We start from the raw sequence: 21,557 nt of genomic DNA on the forward strand, positions 1-21,557 counted from the left end.
AAAAAATGATTTTGAACAAAATATTTATTGAAACATTGCTTTCTTACTGGCAATTTATACCAAGAGACAAACATGTTTATTTGTGCAAGAAAAACGAATAAGAAAAAAGAAAACAAAAAAGATGAACATGCATGGTGTGTTTCAAATGTCTTTGGAATGTTTCACTTCAACACAATGGCAATGATGACAAACACACATACTAACTTAAATTAATACTTATAATGTATTGATCATGACAACATTCTACTTCATGGTGAAAACACATGCACACAAAAACAAAACTAAACATCATAGCAAAGATAACACGTTAAAACGACACAAAATATTTGTATTTTTTCAGGCGCTTCAAATTAAAACTAAAATTGCTTTTGCACTACCAAAATAGAAAGTGAATGGTCAGAGAGAGAGAGAAAACAATCATTCAAATTGTGCAATATGAAAATAATATCTCGGGCATGTTAATATTGTTTTTGGGAAAAACTCCATGTATGATGTTTTTTGTGAACATCATTTAACTGTGATATTTGTCATTGATTTGAAAATGTGATATTTGTGTTAAAACAGCCCTGAGTAAAATAAGCTGAAGTAGCACACGTTTTGAAACGAAAACATTGACATTATGTAACAAACACTATGTCAACAGAATCCTAGCAAGCTGAGCCTGGAATTCAACACTGAAATGAGTTTGACAGGCTGCCATGAACACACACACACACACACATGCACAGACATACACACACAGATTGACACACACACATGCACAGACATACACACACAGACACACACATGCACAGACATACACACACACATACGCATGCACACACACTGCATTTGTATCTGCAATTCATCAAAAAGTTGGCACAAGTACAGAAGAAAGATGGCTCATAAGTGTGACATTATTTTTGGACTGAAACTCCCACGTTCACTCATGATTTTGCACAAGTGGGATTTTACGTTTTTACCGCGCCCTTCAGGCAGCCATGCGCGCGCCCTTCAGGCAGCCATGCGCCACTTTTGGGGGAAGCATGCTGGGTATTTTTGTGTTTCTATAACCCACCAAACTTAGACACGGGTTACAGGATCTTTTCCGTGCGCACTTGATCTTGTGCTTGTGTGTAACACACAAAAGGGGGATAAGGCACTAGCAGGTCTGCATATATGTTGACCAGGGAGATCGGAATAATCTCCACCCTTAACCCACCAGGCAGCCGCGATTTGAACTCACAACCTTAGTGATTAAGAGGCTGACGTCTTATCCACTAGGCCACCGCACCCGTCAAACAGATGTAAACAAAAGTGCTGTCACTTGTGCAGTTTAACAAGATCAAGTTGTTACAGAAAAGGACAGAAAAGGACAGCAATGTCATTCTCAAGAGACTTCATGGTCCCAAAATGCTATGTTTTACACAGACACAACAGGTTCTACAGTAAAATGAAGAAATATAAACTGTTCATTGGCATTTGTACATATTGATCAAGGTAAAAGAGTGGAAACTAACACAAGAGATTTCAGGTAGCAATTGTGACCTTCAATCAACGGTTCACTGACTTGTGCATAAAAATCATGTACGAAGCCAATGCTGGAAAGAATGAACAAATATTTCCAAATAAAACCAATCATGGCAATCAAGAAAAAGAAATCGAGACATAACGATTTGCATTTAAAAAAAACCATTTTCACATTGTAAACAGTAGTATACATGTCAATTAATACAATCATAATACTGGTACAGTCAAACCTCCCCTAAGCGACCACCTCTTGATAACGACCACCTGCCCATTTCAACTATTAACCCTGGGGAGTCCCCAGATCGGCAGTCTCCACTCTACTTTACCAGGAAGTGGGATGGCTGCCACTGAAAGAGGAATGCCACCTCAGATGTGCACAACTGGCTGTCAGAATACACTGTGTCCCAAACACGGCAGTGGAAGTATTTACCCCAGACATGGGAGATACCGACCACATGAAAAACAAAGCTCTTGAATCCAAGACTCATACATACCAAACAGTGCTCCCAATATACAACCATGTGAAGGGCATATGGGAACAGAGTGGCCTGTCCAAGAAAAAGCTGGTTACAGGTGGTACTCTTCCTTACCCTCCATGGCTGCTTGAAGCCCCAAATCTGATCATGGACTATGGAGACGGCCTCAAAAAGGCAGAAGACCCATTGCAAAAGAAAAGATCGATCAACGATTCAAAAGCCACCTACAGGTCTTCACAGATGGTTCGATCCTGCAGTCAGGGGAGGCTGGGTGTGCCTTGTCGATTCCTGGACTTGATATAACACGAAATACAAGCTAAACAAGGGGATCAGCATCTTCTCTGCAGAGTTATTTGCTATCTACATGGCCTGCACACTGATAAACGATCTGCCAACCCCACCTCTGTGGGTGGTCATCCTTACGGACTCAAAATCCTCGTTGCAAGCACTTGCATATGGCACCAAGAACAGAGGAGAGATGCAAACTGAAATTCATTTCTTAGCCCACCAAATTATGACAAAAGGAACAGACTTTTCCCTCATGTGGCTGCCATCCCACACAGGAATCCGGGGAAATGAAATGGCGGACAGAGCAGCTAAAGCAGCGGCTATGTCAACCATGCCAGTGACAGACATTCGGCTCTCCTACCAGGAAGCCAAACTGCTGCTAGCCAAGCTAAAAAGAGAGGAAAGAGAGCAGACACTGTCACAAACATGTGAAGAGAGAGGATGGATATACACCTCCCCTACATTAGGAAAGGGCACCACCTCCCACCCATGAGCCTGTTGCGTCGCTTGCGCACGGTCAGCAGCCGCATCTACAGGGACAAGGTAGTCTGCCAGTGTGGCAAGACTGGACACCTCACATACGTGTTTGAAGGTTGTGACACTCTCAAGGAAGAGATGTCTAGTCTCATCCGCTACAGAAGGGAGGATGCTCTCAGTCTGGGAGACTTTCTCCGCCCACACCCACCACTCGGAGAGAAACCGATGATGGTCTTGGTCACCAATCTGTTCACCTCAACTGTTGCGAGCTGGTTCTAGTGTGCTTGCAGCAGACCCAGCACAGCACAGATCCACTTCTGGAATCAATAAGCTAAATGTGTCCCAAGACACACATTTTGTAGTCCTGGCATCCTGAAAGGCAGAGGCCCCAACCTACAGCCCCTAAAAGACGTAACCTCTTTTGCAGAACATTCTGATGAGCATGACTTATGAGACTATTTTACCATGCACTGAATAAAATAAACAACAGTGTTAAAAATGATCACACACAAATCAAGTCTTTTCTGTTAAGTCGTGACATGCCAAATTCAGCAGTCGATCTTCTATCACATACATTAAATTACAGCCACTTTTTCTTCAAACTTTCAGCAGTCTGGGCACGCCAAAAAAAGATTATGCATAAACTTCCATAAATTCTTTTGAATTGCACATTTTTTTTAGGTGTTGGTATTGTTGTACAGTGTACATGCATTGTCAGGAAGTGAATGCAACTATGCTGCTGCTGGGATTTTTATTTATTTTTTTTTTTTTTAACTGCATGAGTATTTTTACAAGCACTGTGGAGAGGACATTTTGATAGAACTCTGAATTCACAAGAACTTGCACATCAAGATATATACATTAAAAGATCAGATATAATTATATACATGTAAAAGAAAAAAGTAATCTCTGTCCACGATCAACGACAACCTTTCAATCTGCAGCAGTCTGTTTATGTCTGAAGAAATAACATGTAAGACTAATTAAACTCTGTGTTAGTAGTCCCTGTACTTCCAAATTACCTGAGACAGTATGCAAACTGCAAACTCACTGGGAAAAGATTAAAAAAAAAAGTAATAACACTAAAAATAAAAATGAATAAAAACATGACACAACATCAGTTTATTATTTGCAAGAAATAAAAGAAAAACTTAAAAATATCTACATGTTTTCCATATTTTTCAAGCAGTAATTGCTATACAAACAACTACGGACAGAAGACTGCTGTGCCTGTCAGTGCCTGAACTGCTATAAGCTTCTCAGCTTTGTCCAAATCACCCCCTCCCCCTCCCTCTCCAATTCTTCCATGCTCAACATCCATTATCCACCCTATCTACCTGTTCCTAACTCTTATAAAATCCATCAAGTGTATTTCACACTTCTGCACACATGCAGAGACAGCAATTTGGACTTTGAGCAGTGTGATTAAGTCAATTGCACATTCCTCCCCAAACCCTTCTACCCACTCCTAACTCCAAAAACCTCCATCAAGTATATTTCACACTCCTGTGCATAGAGGTAGGACTAGGCAGAAGACCGTTGTGCTCATTAATGCTTGAGCTGCTATCAGCTTCATCGACCCCCTCCCCCCTCCACTCCAACATCCATAACCCACCCCATGATACTCATTCATAACTCCCAAAACCTCGGGCATCAAGTATTGTTAGCACTCCTGCCCACAGATACATATAAGGACTAGGCAGAAGACTGCTGTGCTGGTCTATGTTTGAGCTGCTATCAGCTTCATGGAAAATCCTCCCCCACTACAAAATCCACAACCCACCCCATTTACCCACTCCTAACTCTAAAAACCTCCCTCAAGTATATTTAGCACACATCCGCAAAGAGGTAGGACTAGACAGAAGACAATTGTGCTGGACAAAGGTTGAACTACTTTAAGCTTTATTAACCACCCACCTTCTCCCACTCCCAAATCCATAACCCAGCCCATTTACCCACTTTTAACTCTAAAAACCTCCCTCAAGTATATTTAGCACACATGCGCACACAGGTAAGACTAGGCAGAAGACCGCTGTGCTCATCAATGTTTGAGCTACTTATCGGCTTCATCGAAAATCCTCCCCACACTGCAAAATATACAACGGGCCACCCCATTTACCCAGTGCTATAACTCCCAAAACCTCCATCAAGTATATTTAGCATTCCTGCCCACAGAGATACATATATAGAACTAGGCAGAAGACCGCTGTGCTCGTCAATGTTTGAGCTGCTATCAGCTTCATCAAAAATCCTCCCCTCACTGCAAATCCATCACCCACCCCATTTACCCAGTGCCAACTCCCTCAAGTATATTCAGCACTCCTTCAAACAGAGGTAGCTACTAGGCAGTCAAGACCGTTGTGCTTGTCTATATTTGAGCTGCTATCAGCTTCATCGACCCCCCTCCCGGACCCCCTCCCCTCCAACGTCCACAACCCACCCTGAGTTATCCAGTCCTAACTCCCCAAAACTCCCTTAAGTATATTTAGAACTCCTCCGCACAGAGGTAGGACTGGGCAGAAGACTGCTATGTTCGTCAATATCCGAACGGTACGACTCTTCCATATCCTGAACGGTGTTGTTCAGTGACGACGGCAATACAGAGCGGGGACTAGACGGAGCGCTAGAGTTTGAAGACTCTTGGGCGCGGTGAGGTGGCGGGTTGATGACAGCTTGCAGCTCCACCGTAAGGGGCGGGCTGCACCAGGGGAGACAAGGCACCGTCATGATCTGGTTGTACAGCATGGTGCCAATGACCAGGAACATAAAGCCGTCCACTGCAAGCAACAAAGATCAGAGAGGATGTTGAGTTACCAGCTATGGTGATATTGTTATACAGTGGAACCCCCCTTTTAAGACCCCCCAGTTTAAGACTCCCTCTTTTTTACGACCCTGTTTTCACAGATTTTTTGTTCATAACCTCTGTAAATTTACCCCCATTTTAAGACTCCCTCCTTTTCAAGACCTGATTTTCTTACATTTTTGAAGGTCGTAAAAGGGAGGTTCCACTGTACTCCCTTTTACAACCTCCACAAATCTGAGAAAATCAGGTCTTAAAAAGGAAAGTGTCTGAAAATGGAGGTAAATTTGTAGAAGTTATGAACAGAAAACCTGAAAAAGGAAGGTTTTACAGAGGGGGTGGTCTAAAATTGGGGGGGGGGTCTTAATGCAGGGTCCCCACTGGTTTTTAGAAAGAAAATTCCATGACTTTTCCATGACTTTCCATGAGCCTCAATAACATTTTCCATGACTAGATCCACAGGTCGCCATTTCCGAACACGCAAACTTTTTACGTCTTGTCACTGCCAGTTTTGACACTGGCTTGCTTTGCACTGAATTTGAGTCAGTTTCTACGCAGTGTCTCTTCGACAAGCAAGTCAAGCATTTGCTACGCAGTCAGATTATCGGTAATGTTTGCTGGTCCTGTCATTTCACTAAACTGGACCAGCCACTGCTTGTATCCATCTGCACTTTCGTAAATTCCGTTTCGTAACCGTCACTGTGACTTGACGAACTGTAATTTATTTCACCGCGATACACAGTTCATTGCGAAGATCTTCCTCGGTAATTCGTTCCAATTCCGCATACTTTTTGTTGTCAAGAAACAACTCGAAAGAAAGTTTCAAACTCATCATCCTCCATCTTGCTTGTCGAAGCGCTAAAGTACTTTATCGATGCAAAAACGGAAGGAAGTGAGCCTCGCTTTGGCTCAAGTGCCGTTAAAAATACCGTTATTCTCGTATGCAAATACGAACGAGAAGTTGATCATACGAACAAGCCTTGTGCTGGCGACGCAAATCGCTGCTGGCTGGCAAAGGGGGGGGGGGGGGGGGGGGGGGGGGGGGGGGGGAATGGCTGGGCAACAAAGACGTGCTAAAGGTTAATTTTTCTTTCTTTCTTATTTTTGTTAAATTCCATGACTTTCCATGACTTGAATTGAAATTCCATGACTTTCCAGGCCTGGAAAATTAAAAATCAAATTCCATGATTTTCCAGGTTTTCCATGACCTGTACGAACCCTGTTAATGAGAGATTCCACTGTATGCTAGTGCTGAGATATGATGCAAACAAAAATCCATAGAAATTATTTGATAAGATGCTGAGATATGGAAACATTTTATGTACAGAGACAACAAGGTTGTGGAATGCCATGCCATTCAAAAAAATGAAAAATGTATTCACTGAAAAAAAAGGCAGAAAGGGAGGGAAAAAAAACAGAGGGAGAGAAGGAGAGATGGAGAGGAAGACACAGAGAAAAAAAAATAAACAAACAGAGAAAAAACAGACAGACAGAAATATTGAGACAGACAGGTACAGACAAAGACATATACAGACAAAGAAGAAGAAAGAAAGAGAACAAAACACTCACCTTGCAGCAATCCATAGCTTTTATCAAACTCCTCACCAAAATTCTGAAACAGATAAATAAAACGAATGCAATGAAGAAGTGACCTGGCAACCACAGGAGTGCTTGAAAGCATTCATTAACACTCACACAAAGACACACACACACACACACACACACACACACAGTCGTGCATTGCAAACATGTATATATACAGCAGTCCCTGCAATGTACGGCCCCCGGCGTGAGCGGACACCTGACATGTACGGACACATTTGCTCGGCACGGAGTGTTTTCCTTCTATATTTGCCCCCCACCTTAAACAGACACCTGCACAACGTGGACGCGGACACTCATTTTCGGTCCCAACAGCAGGTCATACCTCCAATGTACGGACAGACCATCGTCAAATTTTCACCACAGCAAAATCGATAACAGAGCAGTCCGGCTCTAGATACAAAGATCACAGCCGCAATGGCGTGATGACAGTCACTGATAACTTGAGTGCACGTGTACCCATCAGGAGGGGGAGTAGTTTTGGTCAGGAGTGGAGTACATGCGAAGATGCCAACACGAAACTGCACTGTGCTCTTTATTCTTGTCTGTTGGACGTAAACAACAGAAACCACAGTCGATGAAGGTCCAGAGCGAAAGAGAGTGAAAAACCAGCCACAGTTCTCAGCATCGTGTGTCTGTGTGTAACCTCTTTCATTGACAAGATACTCTTGTTTCCCCTCAGCCTTGACCAGTGAGTTGGTTGCCTAATCTGTGAACCCTTCAGTTGTCTTGCTTTGTCAAAAGTTTGGACACAGTCAACTGGTTTTGCTCCGAGTGAACAGTGCAGCTGGCCTCTCTGGCCACAGCCCAAAACAGTACATGGCTGGAGGGAGTGAGAGAAAGGGAAGGGGAGGGGGGGTGGAAGGGTAGCTGGCTAAACTCTGTGGGGTGTCCGGTGTCACTGCATGTCAGCAGGAAGAGCATTGGAGAGAAATAGAGAGGTGTACTCTTCCACACAATTTCCAAGCATCAGTTGTCACGGCTTGGGGTATAGGCATTAGTGAGGGAGAGTGGGAGCTGTGTTATAATATAGGTCCCTGGTACAGTGTATTTCTCACTGAAGAGTGAAAAGTCACTGCCATGCCACATGATCGGCATGCAGTCAATAAAGCCAGACAAGAAGAAAATAAATTACATGATTATGACATGCAGCTCTATCTGCTGCTATTTATTCAAACTGGTTTTCAAGCTTATTCTTGCAAAGCATCTGCACACCTCCTCTGTGCTGTGTTTGTGTGGCTGCTTTCGTATGTCAGTGCATGGTGAGTGTGTTCACTGCCTTAAGGATTTATTTTATCTCTTTTCAACACTTTTCATACAAATCATTTTTACAGAACGTTTAAAGAAGTATTAGGAGTTTATTGTTATTGTTTAGTAGCCACAAGAAGTGATTAGCATACACTTAATCCTGTTGTTTGTGTGTCTCTGTGTGAGTGTATGGGGGAGGGGGTGGTGGGGTCACCACTCCCGTGACCGGACACCTGCAATGTACGGACAGTTTTGCTATGGCCCAAGGGTGTCCGTTCATGAGAGGGACTGCTGTACATGTATACACACACATACAGTTATACTCACTTTGTCAAAGACATAAAAGATGAACAGATCTGTTCCCCACACTAAGATTGTTCGACAGGCATCAATCAGTGTTCTATGTACAGCTGCAAAAAATGAATTTGATCAATATTAAGAACATTTCAGGTCATTTTGAATCACAAAGATTCAGATATTATTTGCAATCATAATCTGATCTGCTTGGTACATTTCAAAATTTAAAAGTTACATAGAATTTGTAAAAAGCTTCAACATCCTTTGCCAAAAAAAACAAAGGAACAACTCACTTGTTAAGCTGAATGTTGTGCAAAAATACTTTTCTCATGAATTACGACAACAACCAAACCAGACAGTTCCAGCTTCTAACTAACGCACTTATACACACACGTTCACACACACACATACATTCTTACTTATTTACTTACTGCCTGTTATGCCGGTTGGCAAGTAGGGAAGCAACACACACATTCAAATGACCCCAAACACAATGGGTCATCAATTAAACTTCCAAATATGGACCTTCTCCTTTATCCCACCCTCCCCAATCCACACATCCCACCCCTGCACACGCCTTCAAACACCTTTTACAATCACTTACCGGTGAGAGACTTGGTGACGGCTAAACCAAAGTAGTTGTAGAAAGCAATGGACACCAGGTAGAGGAGACAGAAGATGAGTAGACGTGGACTGTTGCCCATCTGGTACAAGGCATCAATGCTGTTCTCGTAACTACCGTTGATGCCCGACCCAGGTATAAAATACATCGCTGGTAGAACTGCCTGAAACCACCACCAAAGGTGTGTTGAAATTTATATTTCTGTGAAAAACTAAAAGGAAAGCTATATGAGCAGTTGAATACTTCATAAAAGCCTTACACAACTAAGACTAAGTGCGCAAAAAAATGCTTTTGAATTTGATACCGTTAAAATGAATTATATTTCTCAATGCATTATCAAGTGGTTGGGGTCGCTTTTCAACAGTTCGATCTGTCTAAATGGATGACAGTTAATCTATGGTCTACAACAATATTACTTTCATGGATGCCTTTGCACAGTTATGCTTTTTGCTTTTCATTTTGACATAAGATGAACGACTGCAAATACATGATCATATTTATAATTATTTCTTTTCACCATGCATTTGAAATGTTTATTTTTCATTTCGTTTAAATAGCATGTTTTTTAACATGAAGGGAAACTTACAAACGTCATCAGCAAGAAACCAAAACATCCTTCCATCCCTACAACCTGAAAAAGAAGAGTAATATAATTTAAACACACAGAAAAAAAGTAACTTGAATGATAATACGTACATACTACGATCAAATTCATGTATGGTTGGGTGTGACCGCATTATGATGCAAACTGTAAGACCGCAGCATTATCTTGGTCAATTTCTCCTTCAAAAAGCACTATGCACTTACTAGCTATGATTCCCATCAAACACTCATTAGAAAGCCATATACATGTAGCACAAAAGCTAGAAGTACTACATCGGCACATGAAATGTATGGCCGCTCTGGCAAGGGGACACCATCAAAGGAATGGGCATAATTATATGCTTCTCTTGAACTTTAGAGTTGTAAATTCAGGGAGGTTTTTCGGCTGCAAAGTACGCCTCTCTATCTGCATAACTTGCTCTTTTAAGAACAAGAGTAATTTGAACTGCCATTCAAGTTTCAGAATGATGCATTTTATTAACATGTGGTTTAGAAGGGAAACATCTTTGATATGAAGCCATTTTGAGAACGAAAGTGACAGCCAAAGGGAGAGAAAAAATGGTGGCTTAAAGTTTTCTTTTTCTTCCGCAAAAGACAAAAATGACCAAATATATAATGTTCACTTTTGGAGCTCATTCTGTCAATTAAGGTCTTTGGAGTCATCTTTGCATTGACAGTGACCTCAGAGTCAGACATAACGCAATAGTAGCACTGGGTTTGAGCATTAAATTTACAACGCTAAAGCACAAGATTACCGGACATATCCCTTACCCCCTTAGTCTATTAGCTTGTCCAAAGTTTCCCTGTTGTGAGAGAACACTTGCAATGAAGGGATATTTTTTGTTGGTGGTGTGAGTCTTCTAATGAGAGGTACCACTGTACAGTACAGTGATACCTCTGCTTTCAGACCTAAAATCTGAGTACTGTAGCTCTTAAAAGAGAGGGTCCATCTTATAATGGAAGTGGATTTAGTAACACTATGAAGAAAATAGCTGAGAAAATGAGGTGATATAGTAGAGGGAATCTTATAATGGAGGGTCTTAACAGAGATTTTCCACTGTACCTGGAGAGGGTGATAATTTCGCTTCTTCAGGAAGGTCTCTTCCAGCACCATTTGTGTGGCGCTGATCATCTGACTGCTCAGGATCAACAGGATTCCTGCAAAAACATGCCATAGACATACATTATTTTGTGCCGTTCAACTGAACCAAATGGCAAGCCATCCACATTTCTCGCATCAAGAACCCCCCTTTTAAAACCTAAAAAAATCTGAAAAAATTGGATCTTAAAAGCGAGGGATTCTTAACAACATAGAGGTAAAGTTAAAAAACAAAGGATTACTGTACTCACCGATACAAAGACGACACAAGACGATAACGAATTTTCGCTTCTGGAAGCTTCATCAGAAAAAACAAGAACACAAAAGACAACAAAAAGCAGACGCAACACGGAACGAACAAGGTTTGAAAGAAAATGGAAGGGAAACACACAAAAAAGGGAAGGAACTCTAGGAACGGAAATGAATGAAAGGGGAGAGAAGTTGTTGGATGATGTCAAGGGCACAGGCATACAGACTAAAAGTAATACACATTCATAAAAGGGGGGGGAGGGGGAAAACACATGCACGCAGGCACGCACGCACGCACACACACACACACACACACACACACACATACAAAACCAAACACATAAACACACACAGAAACAAACACACACACACACAAATACAAATACACACACTCACGTACCGTAAATCCACAGTATGTTTGGGGAATACAAGTACATCACATTTTCGCATTCAAACCGTCAGGTGTGGATGTGCCCAGGGATAAAATGAAATCAGACTCTACGTCTTGTTTTCTGTCTGTGGAGGTGCTGTACATTTGCCAGACACCTTTCACACGTGCATCCAGGGAGGTGTGGTTGCTGCTGTTGAAATGTTGGGCAACAGACCTACAGCGGCGATGCCGAATATCTGCCAGATACTTGGAACATAGAGGTAGATTTACAGACACGCACTACGAACAGAAAAACTAGGTTTTGAAGTTAAAAGGGAAATATGCAAATGAAGGTTCAGGAGACACAAAGTAACAACGTGCTAGTATACGAAGTACAACATTTTATGTAACATCTACTTGTGTTAACAAGCAACACTGTGTCTTTGTCTTCTCCCAGCAAAAAACAATTAATACTGCAATATTGAAACATTCTGCAGTTTGTGCTGACCTAAATGGAGCCGCTAAAATCGCTTACCTAGAAGTGTGTGTGATGCGCTGACGCTGTGATTTGCACGGAATACACTGGAACATCCCACAAGCACAAGACCTGCCATCACTGTCATCATTCCCAGCCAGTGAATTGGGTACAGCCTGCGTTTCAGGAATATTTTCTGTCAAAACAGAGAGAGAGATGAAAAAGTCATGTGCACATTGGATCCACTATTGCAAAGTTCTTCGGACAGAGTTCAGAGTTGACGTTAAGCAGTTTATGACAGCAAGTGAGGATGTTTTTTTCTTACCTATTTATTTATTTTAAATTCATACTTTGCTGTGGGCTAAATCAATGCAAAGACTTTTTGCTGAACTTACTGACAGAATCCCAGCAAAAATGATGATGGATCCTCGAAGCATCTGCCACACTGAAGCATCCACGTACAGAAGTCCAATACCTTGCACCCAAATCATAGAAGAGGTTACCAAACAGTTCATAACCATAGTTAAAGCTGCATGCAATAAGACAAAGTTTTACGGTGCTGTTGGTGTTTTGAGTCCTGATTTTGGAAGGTATAGCAGGCTATCCGTGTCAGATTTCTTGAAGGAAAAACAGTCTCTTTCATTCTATGCTGTTCAAGAGTGATTATACTTTTGCACACTTATACACTGAAGTTTGACGCTTTTCTAAAATTAGCGCTTGATTGCGGAACACTCTTTGATTTCTCAAATGTTTAATCTACTACATGTACTCTGAGACTTCAAAGTAAAGGACAAAAAGTCAATTAAATGGTTCCATCTAATCAAGGAAATTTTTTTTTCCAGACCTTCAGCAAAATCAAAGCCATTTGATGTGAGGTAATCCAAAAGGTAGAGGTAGCAGCAAAAGACGCTAAAACTAAAAGCTGATTTTAATATATCACTCTGATTTATGACTACAGTCAACATACCAGCTACTGAAGTTCCAACAAGGTCACAGATGGTAGGCAGAAGAAATATCCATTGGAATACTCTGCAAAAGTTCATTCAAACTGCACTGTCATTCAGGATGCAAAGTCAGACTGCAAAGTCATAATAAAATTTTGTCAACTGCCCTCAACTGGTATGAAACTAGTAGTAGCTACTGATTTTCTTTTCTGTATGAAAAAAAGTGTCTCTATGAATCATTATAAATTAAATGCACACACACACACACACTCACAGGCACGCACACTTGTACATCACTCTCTCTTGATCTCTCTCTCTCCAACAGGTGTCTCTAATTACAAACATTAAGTAATTCACAAAAACAACAGGTAATATAATATAGTTCAACCTTGGATGTTCAGATGGAGTCTGTGGTTCTCTGCCAAGCTGAGCTGCCCAGTTCATCTGATAATAAATAGCACAAAACGGGGATGAAAGCTGAGATTTTTCAAATTCGGGAAAAACTGGCTTCTGACTCAAATGACCCTTTATAAATGTTCATGTTAAAAAAAAAATTAAAAAACTTTCCTTCTTGTTTGTTTGGAAAATTGAGGAAGTCTGTCTTTTAGAGTCTTTCAAATCAGGATTTCCTGATTTCTTAATTGGAGCTTTCATCCCTACAAAGCTTGCAATTCTGTGTATATAAGTATTGCTGATTGTGTTGGTAGTGATTGTATTTGTTTTTCTTTCAGTACTGCAAGGTGTTTTTTAGTACAGGGTGACACGAAAAAAACAGATCCCACCAAAAGTTTAATATTTTCTGAAATAATCAGCCGATTCTTTTATTTTTTCAGGTGAGCCAAGCTGAAATGATGTTCTAACAGCCCACCAAGTTTGAGCTTCAAGATGTCATGGACAACGGAGCATAAGACATTTATAGTCGAGGCCTATTTTCGGTCGAATTCTATCCACGCTGCTCAACTGGAATTCAAAAGACAGTTTGGACGTAGAGACTTTCCTGTTAAATCAGTTATCTATGGATGGAGGGATAAGTTCAGAGACCATGGGACTGTCAATAACCTCAATAGTAAAAACCCTAACAGGGGATCCCACTCTGGTCGACCTAAATCAGCAAGGACACCGAGGAATATTGATTCAGTCAGAGAGTCTGTTGTGCGCAGCCCGAGCAAATCTGTTCGCCGGCGAAAATAGGCCTCGACTATAAATGTCTTATGCTCCGTTGTCCATGACATCTTGAAGCTCAAACTTGGTGGGCTGTTAGAACATCATTTCAGCTTGGCTCACCTGAAAAAATAAAAGAATCGGCTGATTATTTCAGAAAATATTAAACTTTTGGTGGGATCTGTTTTTTTCGTGTCACCCTGTACATGTATTGCAAGGTGCTTGGAACTATAGTATGATTCGCAACAAAGAATTTACCTTATTATCCAGTAAAAAGAGTTAAAGAGAGAGAAATGCACAGATAATTGTGAAGCAAACATAAAACAAGTTTTTAATACTTTTAGATGTCGAACATTATCTCAACTTTTAAAGTTAAAAGTATCTGTTTTACATCATCCATTGACACAGTGCCAATGAATATGAAACATATAATTATAAGTTATCACTGTATTGAAACAAATTATTATGAAAAAAAATATAAAGATTTATTAGTTACCTAAAGCTGTCTGTCAAATAGTTATCAGGACATGCTGTACGGGCTCATCATCCCAAAAAAGAAATATGTCTCTAGAATGTACAATCTTCATGTATTGCATGCATTCTACTTGTAAACTTGTACAAAATGCTTTCTTGCTGAACAAACCTCTCTGATGAATTCCTTCCGTTCCCTTCTTCTTGTTAAGAATAGACCAAGCAGGCAGGAACATTCCCCTGTAGACAAAAAAATAATTATTATTTAAATTCTAAAACTCCTCACCTTTGGGCATTCAAAACAACAATTAACATTTAAAAGTAATCCTTCTCATTGTAAATACTCAAGAAATAAGAAGTTATTATTCAATTAACATGACCAGCACAATTGCTCTGTATGCAGACGATATCACCCTTTTTTTAAAGGATGAGATTGATATGTATTATGCACTTGAAATAATTAATGACTTCTCTAGCTTTTCAGGCTTAAGGATACAAAAGAGAAAGTCTGAGGCAATGTGGTTGGGTAGTAGGAAACATTGTGATGAAACATTTTATAATTTTTGGAAGAAAAAGTTGAAGATTTTGGGTGTATATTTTTGTAATGATAAGAGTGCTTCTTTGGTAGAAGATAACTGGACTGGAAGAATAAGGAATATTAAGCGATTGATTTGTGCATGGGAGAAGCGAAATTGGAGCATTGCAGGGAAAATATGTATTGTGAAAACGTTTTTAATTTCACAATTTGTGTATATTATGCAAGCGTTTGTATTACCTGACTGTGTTTTGAATGAAGTCAATACCTTATTGTTCAGATTTTTGTGGCGAAAAAGAGATTGTTATCGGAAGGCCTTTGAAAAGGTGAAAAGAAGCGTTTTATGTTTTGAAATTGAAAAAGGTGGTTTAAAAATGATCGATATTAGGCAAATGCAAATTTCTTTTTTATTACAATGGGTTTCACAACTGACTACATCAAATGAAAATGATAATTGGAGTTTCACTCCAAAGATGATATATTTGCGTTTTGGAAAGCATTTTGAATGTTTCTTATCGAATGTAAACAGTGCAAGATTTAAAGGGTTAGACCAAGTGAAATCACACTTTTGGAAAGCAGTATTAAAATATTAGCTGGATAATAACCACTACGATCGTGGGACAGTCGGGCCGACTTTATTATGGAATAATGCATGCATAACGTATAGTGGCAAAGTTTTATTTTTTGAAAGTTGGATACAACGAGGTGTATTGGTATTAACTGACATTGTACGTTTGGGAGACATATTATCATATCAAGATATATGTGATTTGATTGGATATTCGCCAAACCGAATTCTTGAATAATGTTGTAAAAGCTGCTGTGTCAATATTTATGAGGAAAAATGTTGTAAATATGACTGATGATGTTTGTATTACCTTACCACTGTTTAACGGCAAAAATGTGTTAAGTGCCAGAGAATATAGGAAAGAGATTATTAATATGAAAACAGATGTACCATGTTCCGGAGGATTTTGGAAGAGAAAGTTTAATGTAGAAATTGATGAACGATCTTGGATAGTTGCCTATCAGTCAACACAAGAGACTAGATTAAGAGTTTTACACTGGAAAATTATGCACAGCATTTATCCGACCAACATTCTCCTGTGTAAAACGAAAGTAACGGAAATTAATAAATGTAATTACTGTTGTGATGTAACTGATTTCATTGAACACTTCTTTTTTGAATGCCCGGTTGTATACAAATTCTGGAAGTTTATTGAAGAATTTATTTTTCGTACTTTAGAAATTAAGATTGTTTTGAAAGTTAGTGATGTTTTATTTGGTATGCATTTTGTAATGGTAAAAAAAGGCAACTATGTACAAATTGAACCACATTATCTTAATCGGAAAGATGTGCGTTAGTATATATAAAAAAACAAATTCGTTTTTACCGTTGGAAAGTATTTTTAATAGGCAGTTACAGATAAGAAGCATTTTTGTGTGAGTGTTCGAAGAACAAAACGTTCAAAGAGTTAGCTTGTTGTACTCGATAAGTTGTATTTAATTCATTGTATGAGATATTGTTAATTGTAGTTATTGATTTGAATAAAATTGTTTGAAAAAAACAAACAATAAAGCCACTGACAAGTTTCTGAAAAAGAAATACAAGCAGTACTGTATAGTTTGGATGCACCTACATTGACTTATTCGAAAGAGCCCTGTTACTATGCTGATAAATTAAATGAATGTAAATAGAGGAACGGATTCGTGATGCAAACAACAACAACAACAAAAACATGACCAGCATAAAATAAACCATTGCACAAATTACAACAAACAGAAACCACAAAATTCATATCTAATTTACATGGAAATAAAACACAAAAGCGATTTCTTTAAATCAGCATTTCTAACTACATGTATGCTGTTCACAAACGAATGTTGATGATAAAGCAGACGATACAACAAGGGAGAGGATGCATCTAAGGGAAGTAACTTGATGTGAACAGCATAGAAGGGGGTACGTCCTTTAGGACCGCAAGTATGATCGTTAGCCAGATGTGACTTTGTTTGGGATTAAATTGACTTTTGTCTGTTCTCCTGGACAATTTCATCGTTATTCATGCACACATAAAAACAAGTCGCGCAAGGCGAAATTACTACATTTATAGTCAAACTGTGGAACTCACAGAATGAAACTGAACGCACTGCATTTGTTCACAATGACCGTAGTCCGCCGCTCATGCAAAACGCAGTGAAACTGACGAGCCTGTTTAGCGCGGTAGTGGTTTTGCTGTGCTGCGTCACTGCACGCTTTTCTGTACCTCTCTTCGTTTTAACTTTCTAAGCGTGTTTTTAATCCAAACTTATCATGTCTATATTTTTGGAATCAGGAACCGACAAGGAATAAGATGAAATTGTTTTTAAATCGATTTCGGAAATTTTATTTTAATCATAATTTTTATATTTTTAATTTTCAGAGCTTGTTTTTAATCTAAATATAACATATTTATATGTTTTTGGGATCAGAAAATGATGAAGAATAAGATGAACGTAGTTTTGGATCGTTTTATATAAAAAGAAAAATTATTTTCAATTTTCAGATTTTTAATGACCAAAGTCATTAAATTAATTTTTAAGCCACCAAGCTGAAATGCAATACCAAACTCCGACCTTCGTCGAAGATTGCTTTACAAAAATGTCAATCAATTTGATTGAAAAATGAGGGTGTGACAGTGCCGCCTCAACTTTTACAAAAGGCCGGATATGACGTCATCAAAGACATTTATTGAAAAAATGAAAAAAACGTCTGGGGATATCATACCCAGGAACTCTCATGTAAAATTTCATAAAGATCGGTCCAGTAGTTTACTCTGAATCGCTCTACACACACACACACACACACACACACACACACACACACACACACACACACACACACACACACACCACGACCCTCGTCTCGATTCCCCCTCTATGTTAAAACATTTAGTCAAAACTTGACTAAATGTAAAAAGCAGCACTCATTACACAACAAAGGGAAATTCCTATGAAAAAATCTCACCAACCTATGAACATGATCCATGTCTGAAACCATGGATGGTCAAAACTATGAACTGTTGCCGTGTTGTTGGCTGAGGAATTTCGGAAACCTTTAACACTGCGCACAGAAAAGCAATTGCAATGTTCAGAAGGAATGCAAGCATCGCTCCAGCTTTAGTGAATGGCTTTTTGTTGCCTCCCTATGCATCTGGGCCCTCCCAACCCCTCAAGAAAAAAAAAACTCACTGAAAAAATTTATAATTAAAATTTAATTATGATGTTTACAACTTATAAATTTATAACTGATCGATCAACATGAATTGTCCAGGCATCTTCTTGACATCTGGAGTGAGAAGTCACCATGAAGCTACCAAGCAAAAAGGTATACAATCGGTAAACTGAATTTAACTTGTCAAGATAATAAGTGCCCTCTTTATAATCAGAAAGTAAACTTAATTTCAGCTAAACCCATCATCACTGTCTAAAATGCACTGCATCTTGAGGTGGAAATCAACTAAAGAATAAGTGAAAATATAGTCCCACATGCCATTTTTATTCTTTAACACGACCTCTTAGTTTATATGCATCAACAATGTTGCACTTAAAGGTCCTTGTCTACATTTTTATACCGAAATCGCCATTTGACCATTAAAATGCAGTCTATTAGTATTATCTACAATTATCAACAAAACACCCCCTTTCGATCAGGAAAGACGAAGCCAGTGTAGCCGTTTGAAAATTCATTGTAGTATTCCAGCGTAGTACTCATAGTTGGATATCCTTATTTGGAAAATGCCAAGCCCAAAACTCCTCTCAAATCCCGTGCATTTCGTGCGTTTAAAAAAAAAGCATGGACAGCGCTCCAGTGTCAAACTGTTGCTGCACTTGTTTGGGCGTGGCTATAAGTGACATGAATTTGATTGGTCAGTATTTTTAGGCAAAGCACATGTTCTCAGCAAACAGAATATTGGAAGCGTGAGTCGACACGCTACCCAAAAATAAAATCTTTTTTTACATATATTTTTTTTTCTATAACTTTTTTCTCCATGGTTCATTCATCATCTGACATAACTTTTTAGCGACATCTAACCATAAGATTATTAAAAAAAAGCAAAAATGTAGACGACCACCTTTAACGCACACTTTATTTCCTTGCAACAATACTGCATGTAAACTCGGAGGCAAAAGAAACGCAAATAAAGGATGCGTTAATTAAACCTTTATGGACTTGAAATAAAAAGAAAATAATGATACTAGCATGTTCTGCACGTGTTGTTTTAGTGGTCTTATCTTGTCAGAACCGTGTTTGCCGTTATCTGGGTCACACGTGAGGTCTTGTTGACGGGGATCCCAAACCGTCATGGGGACCACTTTCAGCACATGCACAATGTGGAAAAGCAGCTTTTCGTGTTCAGACAAGCTGTACCGTACTCACAAAACTGTTACAACATTCATTTCTGCGACACAGGCGCGATGCCGAGACTATCACCAGATCAGCGCCAACAGGCGATCGGGAGACTTGATGCCAGACAATCAGTTCAGCAAGTTGCTAGGGCATTTGGAGTAAATGTCACCACAGTTTATCGCCTGCAGCAACGTTTTCATGCCACTAACAGTACCTGCGACTTACCAGGACCCCGGGTAACAACAGCCCGACAAGATCGCCATCTTGTCCATCAACACCAGCGAGATGCATTCGAAACTGCTGCCAACACAGCCCGTAACACATTTGGGGTGCATGGACAACCCGTCAGTGCCAGAACTCTATGCCGACGCCTTGGTGGGCAGAACCTGGTAAAACGGCGTCCTGCTCGACGTCCTGTCTTGACAGCTCAGCATCGCCTGGATCGTCTAGCCTGGGCCCAGCAGCATGCCCACTGGCGCCATCGGGACTGGCGGAGGGTTCTTTTTTTGGACGAGAAGCGCTTTTGCCTGGAACCTGGCGATGGGCGTGTCCGGATCTGGCGAAGACCTGGACAGCGGTTTGCTAACAATAACATCCTGCAGCATGATCGATGGGGGAGGTGCCAGCGTCATGATATGGGGCGCCATTGGTGTCAATTAGCGAGTGGGACCTGTCGTCTTTCAGAACGTTGGCCAAGGTCGTGGGAATGGTGTCAATGCAGACCACTACATCAATCAAGTCCTGCGTCCCTATGTGGTTCCATTTGTCCAGAGGTACCGGAACTGCCTGTTCCAGCAAGACAATGCCCGTCCCCATACTGCACGTGCTACCCAGGACAGGTTGCGTCACAACAGCATGAACATTCTGCCTCATCCTGCTCGATCTCCGGATCTCAACCCAATCGAACACTTTTGGGACATCATGCAAAGAAGGATTAATGCCCTTGCCCGGAGACCCCGCACAGCAGCAGAACTGCGTGCTGCCGTGTCCCAGTTGTGGGCTCAGGTCCCTCAGCAGCAAATTAATCACCTCGTCCTCTCCATGTACCGGAGGTGCGCCACAGTCATCAACGCCCAGGGAGGAGCAACACACTATATTGACTTTCAACAGTCTTCAAACAGTATTCAGTGGAACATATGGCACGTCATGCTCTCATCCCAATACACTTTTCCGAATGGTTTTTGTATCGGTCAATTCGTTTCCTTGTTATTGTTAACCCGAAATAATTAATACGACATTAAAATTCATGGGTAACCCATCTTCACTGCAGCATTTGCGTTTCTTTTGCCTCTGAGTTTATATACCCACCAAAAAAAACCTCGATGTCCTGTTGCCTTCCATGCAAACAGTACATTAAATGCTCTTCAATTAATGTTTCACTTTCATACAGGACAATAAACTGCCTGTAAGACGTATTTACACGGAAGTTTGATATGGAGATACAGCTTCGATCTGTCAATTATCCAAAATCTTCACTCATCAGCTGTCACGCACTGCTAGTGCTATACCGTTCATGTTACATTAATCATCGTTAAAACACAACACACAGCTCTACGAATGCATCAGTCTCGGAATCCTTCCTCTAGGCCCTCAGAGACTATTTCACTTACTTGCAGTCGTTCTGGGCTTTTTTGCTGATCGTATTAATGCTTCCAGTTATCAACATCCCTATCATCAGCACAACCTGTACACAAGTCAGGGCCATTTTGTCTGGTCATGTGACACATCAACCGAAACCACATGACTTTTCCCTTTCAGTGTCGTCTGCTCGAAGAACATTGACTGATCAATCACTTCATCGATTGCGTAATACATTAAAGACATGACAGTACATAAGATATAGCCTTACAGACGAGAAGGATATGAAAAAAATAGCAGGAGCGTGTTATCAAAGAATGTGATGAGCGGTAATTTCCGCCCGTGAACCATTCGAAAGTCAAG

At 40.2% G+C, this 21,557-nt stretch overlaps 1 protein-coding gene across 1 annotated transcript; it reads right to left on the reverse strand.

Moving 5' to 3' along the window:
* Positions 1 to 6: 6 nt before the first annotated feature.
* On the reverse strand, positions 7 to 21,491 carry LOC138952495 (solute carrier family 35 member F6-like). Its single transcript, XM_070324182.1, has 13 exons — positions 21,227 to 21,491; positions 18,238 to 18,329; positions 14,864 to 14,931; positions 13,448 to 13,503; positions 13,083 to 13,144; positions 12,511 to 12,590; positions 12,176 to 12,311; positions 10,986 to 11,080; positions 9,906 to 9,950; positions 9,302 to 9,482; positions 8,728 to 8,810; positions 7,120 to 7,162; positions 7 to 5,527 (listed from the first exon to the last, which is right to left on the reverse strand). Exons 1-13 carry the CDS (start codon positions 21,319 to 21,321, stop codon positions 5,226 to 5,228), a joined length of 1,338 nt encoding a protein of 445 aa, XP_070180283.1. The 5' UTR covers positions 21,322 to 21,491; the 3' UTR covers positions 7 to 5,225.
* Positions 21,492 to 21,557: the final 66 nt, after the last annotated feature.

The sequence above is a fragment of the Littorina saxatilis genome, linkage group LG17 (assembly GCF_037325665.1).
Source record: "Littorina saxatilis isolate snail1 linkage group LG17, US_GU_Lsax_2.0, whole genome shotgun sequence".
NCBI classification, from domain to species: domain Eukaryota; kingdom Metazoa; phylum Mollusca; class Gastropoda; order Littorinimorpha; family Littorinidae; genus Littorina; species Littorina saxatilis.

Bases quoted from the DNA above. Each gene is read 5' to 3' on its own strand.
- LOC138952495 (XM_070324182.1), bottom strand. From the start codon at position 21,321: ATGGCCCTGACTTGTGTACAGGTTGTGCTGATGATAGGGATGTTGATA. The intron at 9,951-10,985 runs GTACAGTGGAAA...CTTCTTTTTCAG, and splicing joins GAAATTATCACCCTCTCCAG to GTTGTAGGGATGGAAGGATG. The intron at 8,811-9,301 runs GTAAGTGATTGT...CATTTTTTGCAG, and splicing joins CGTCACCAAGTCTCTCACCG to CTGTACATAGAACACTGATT.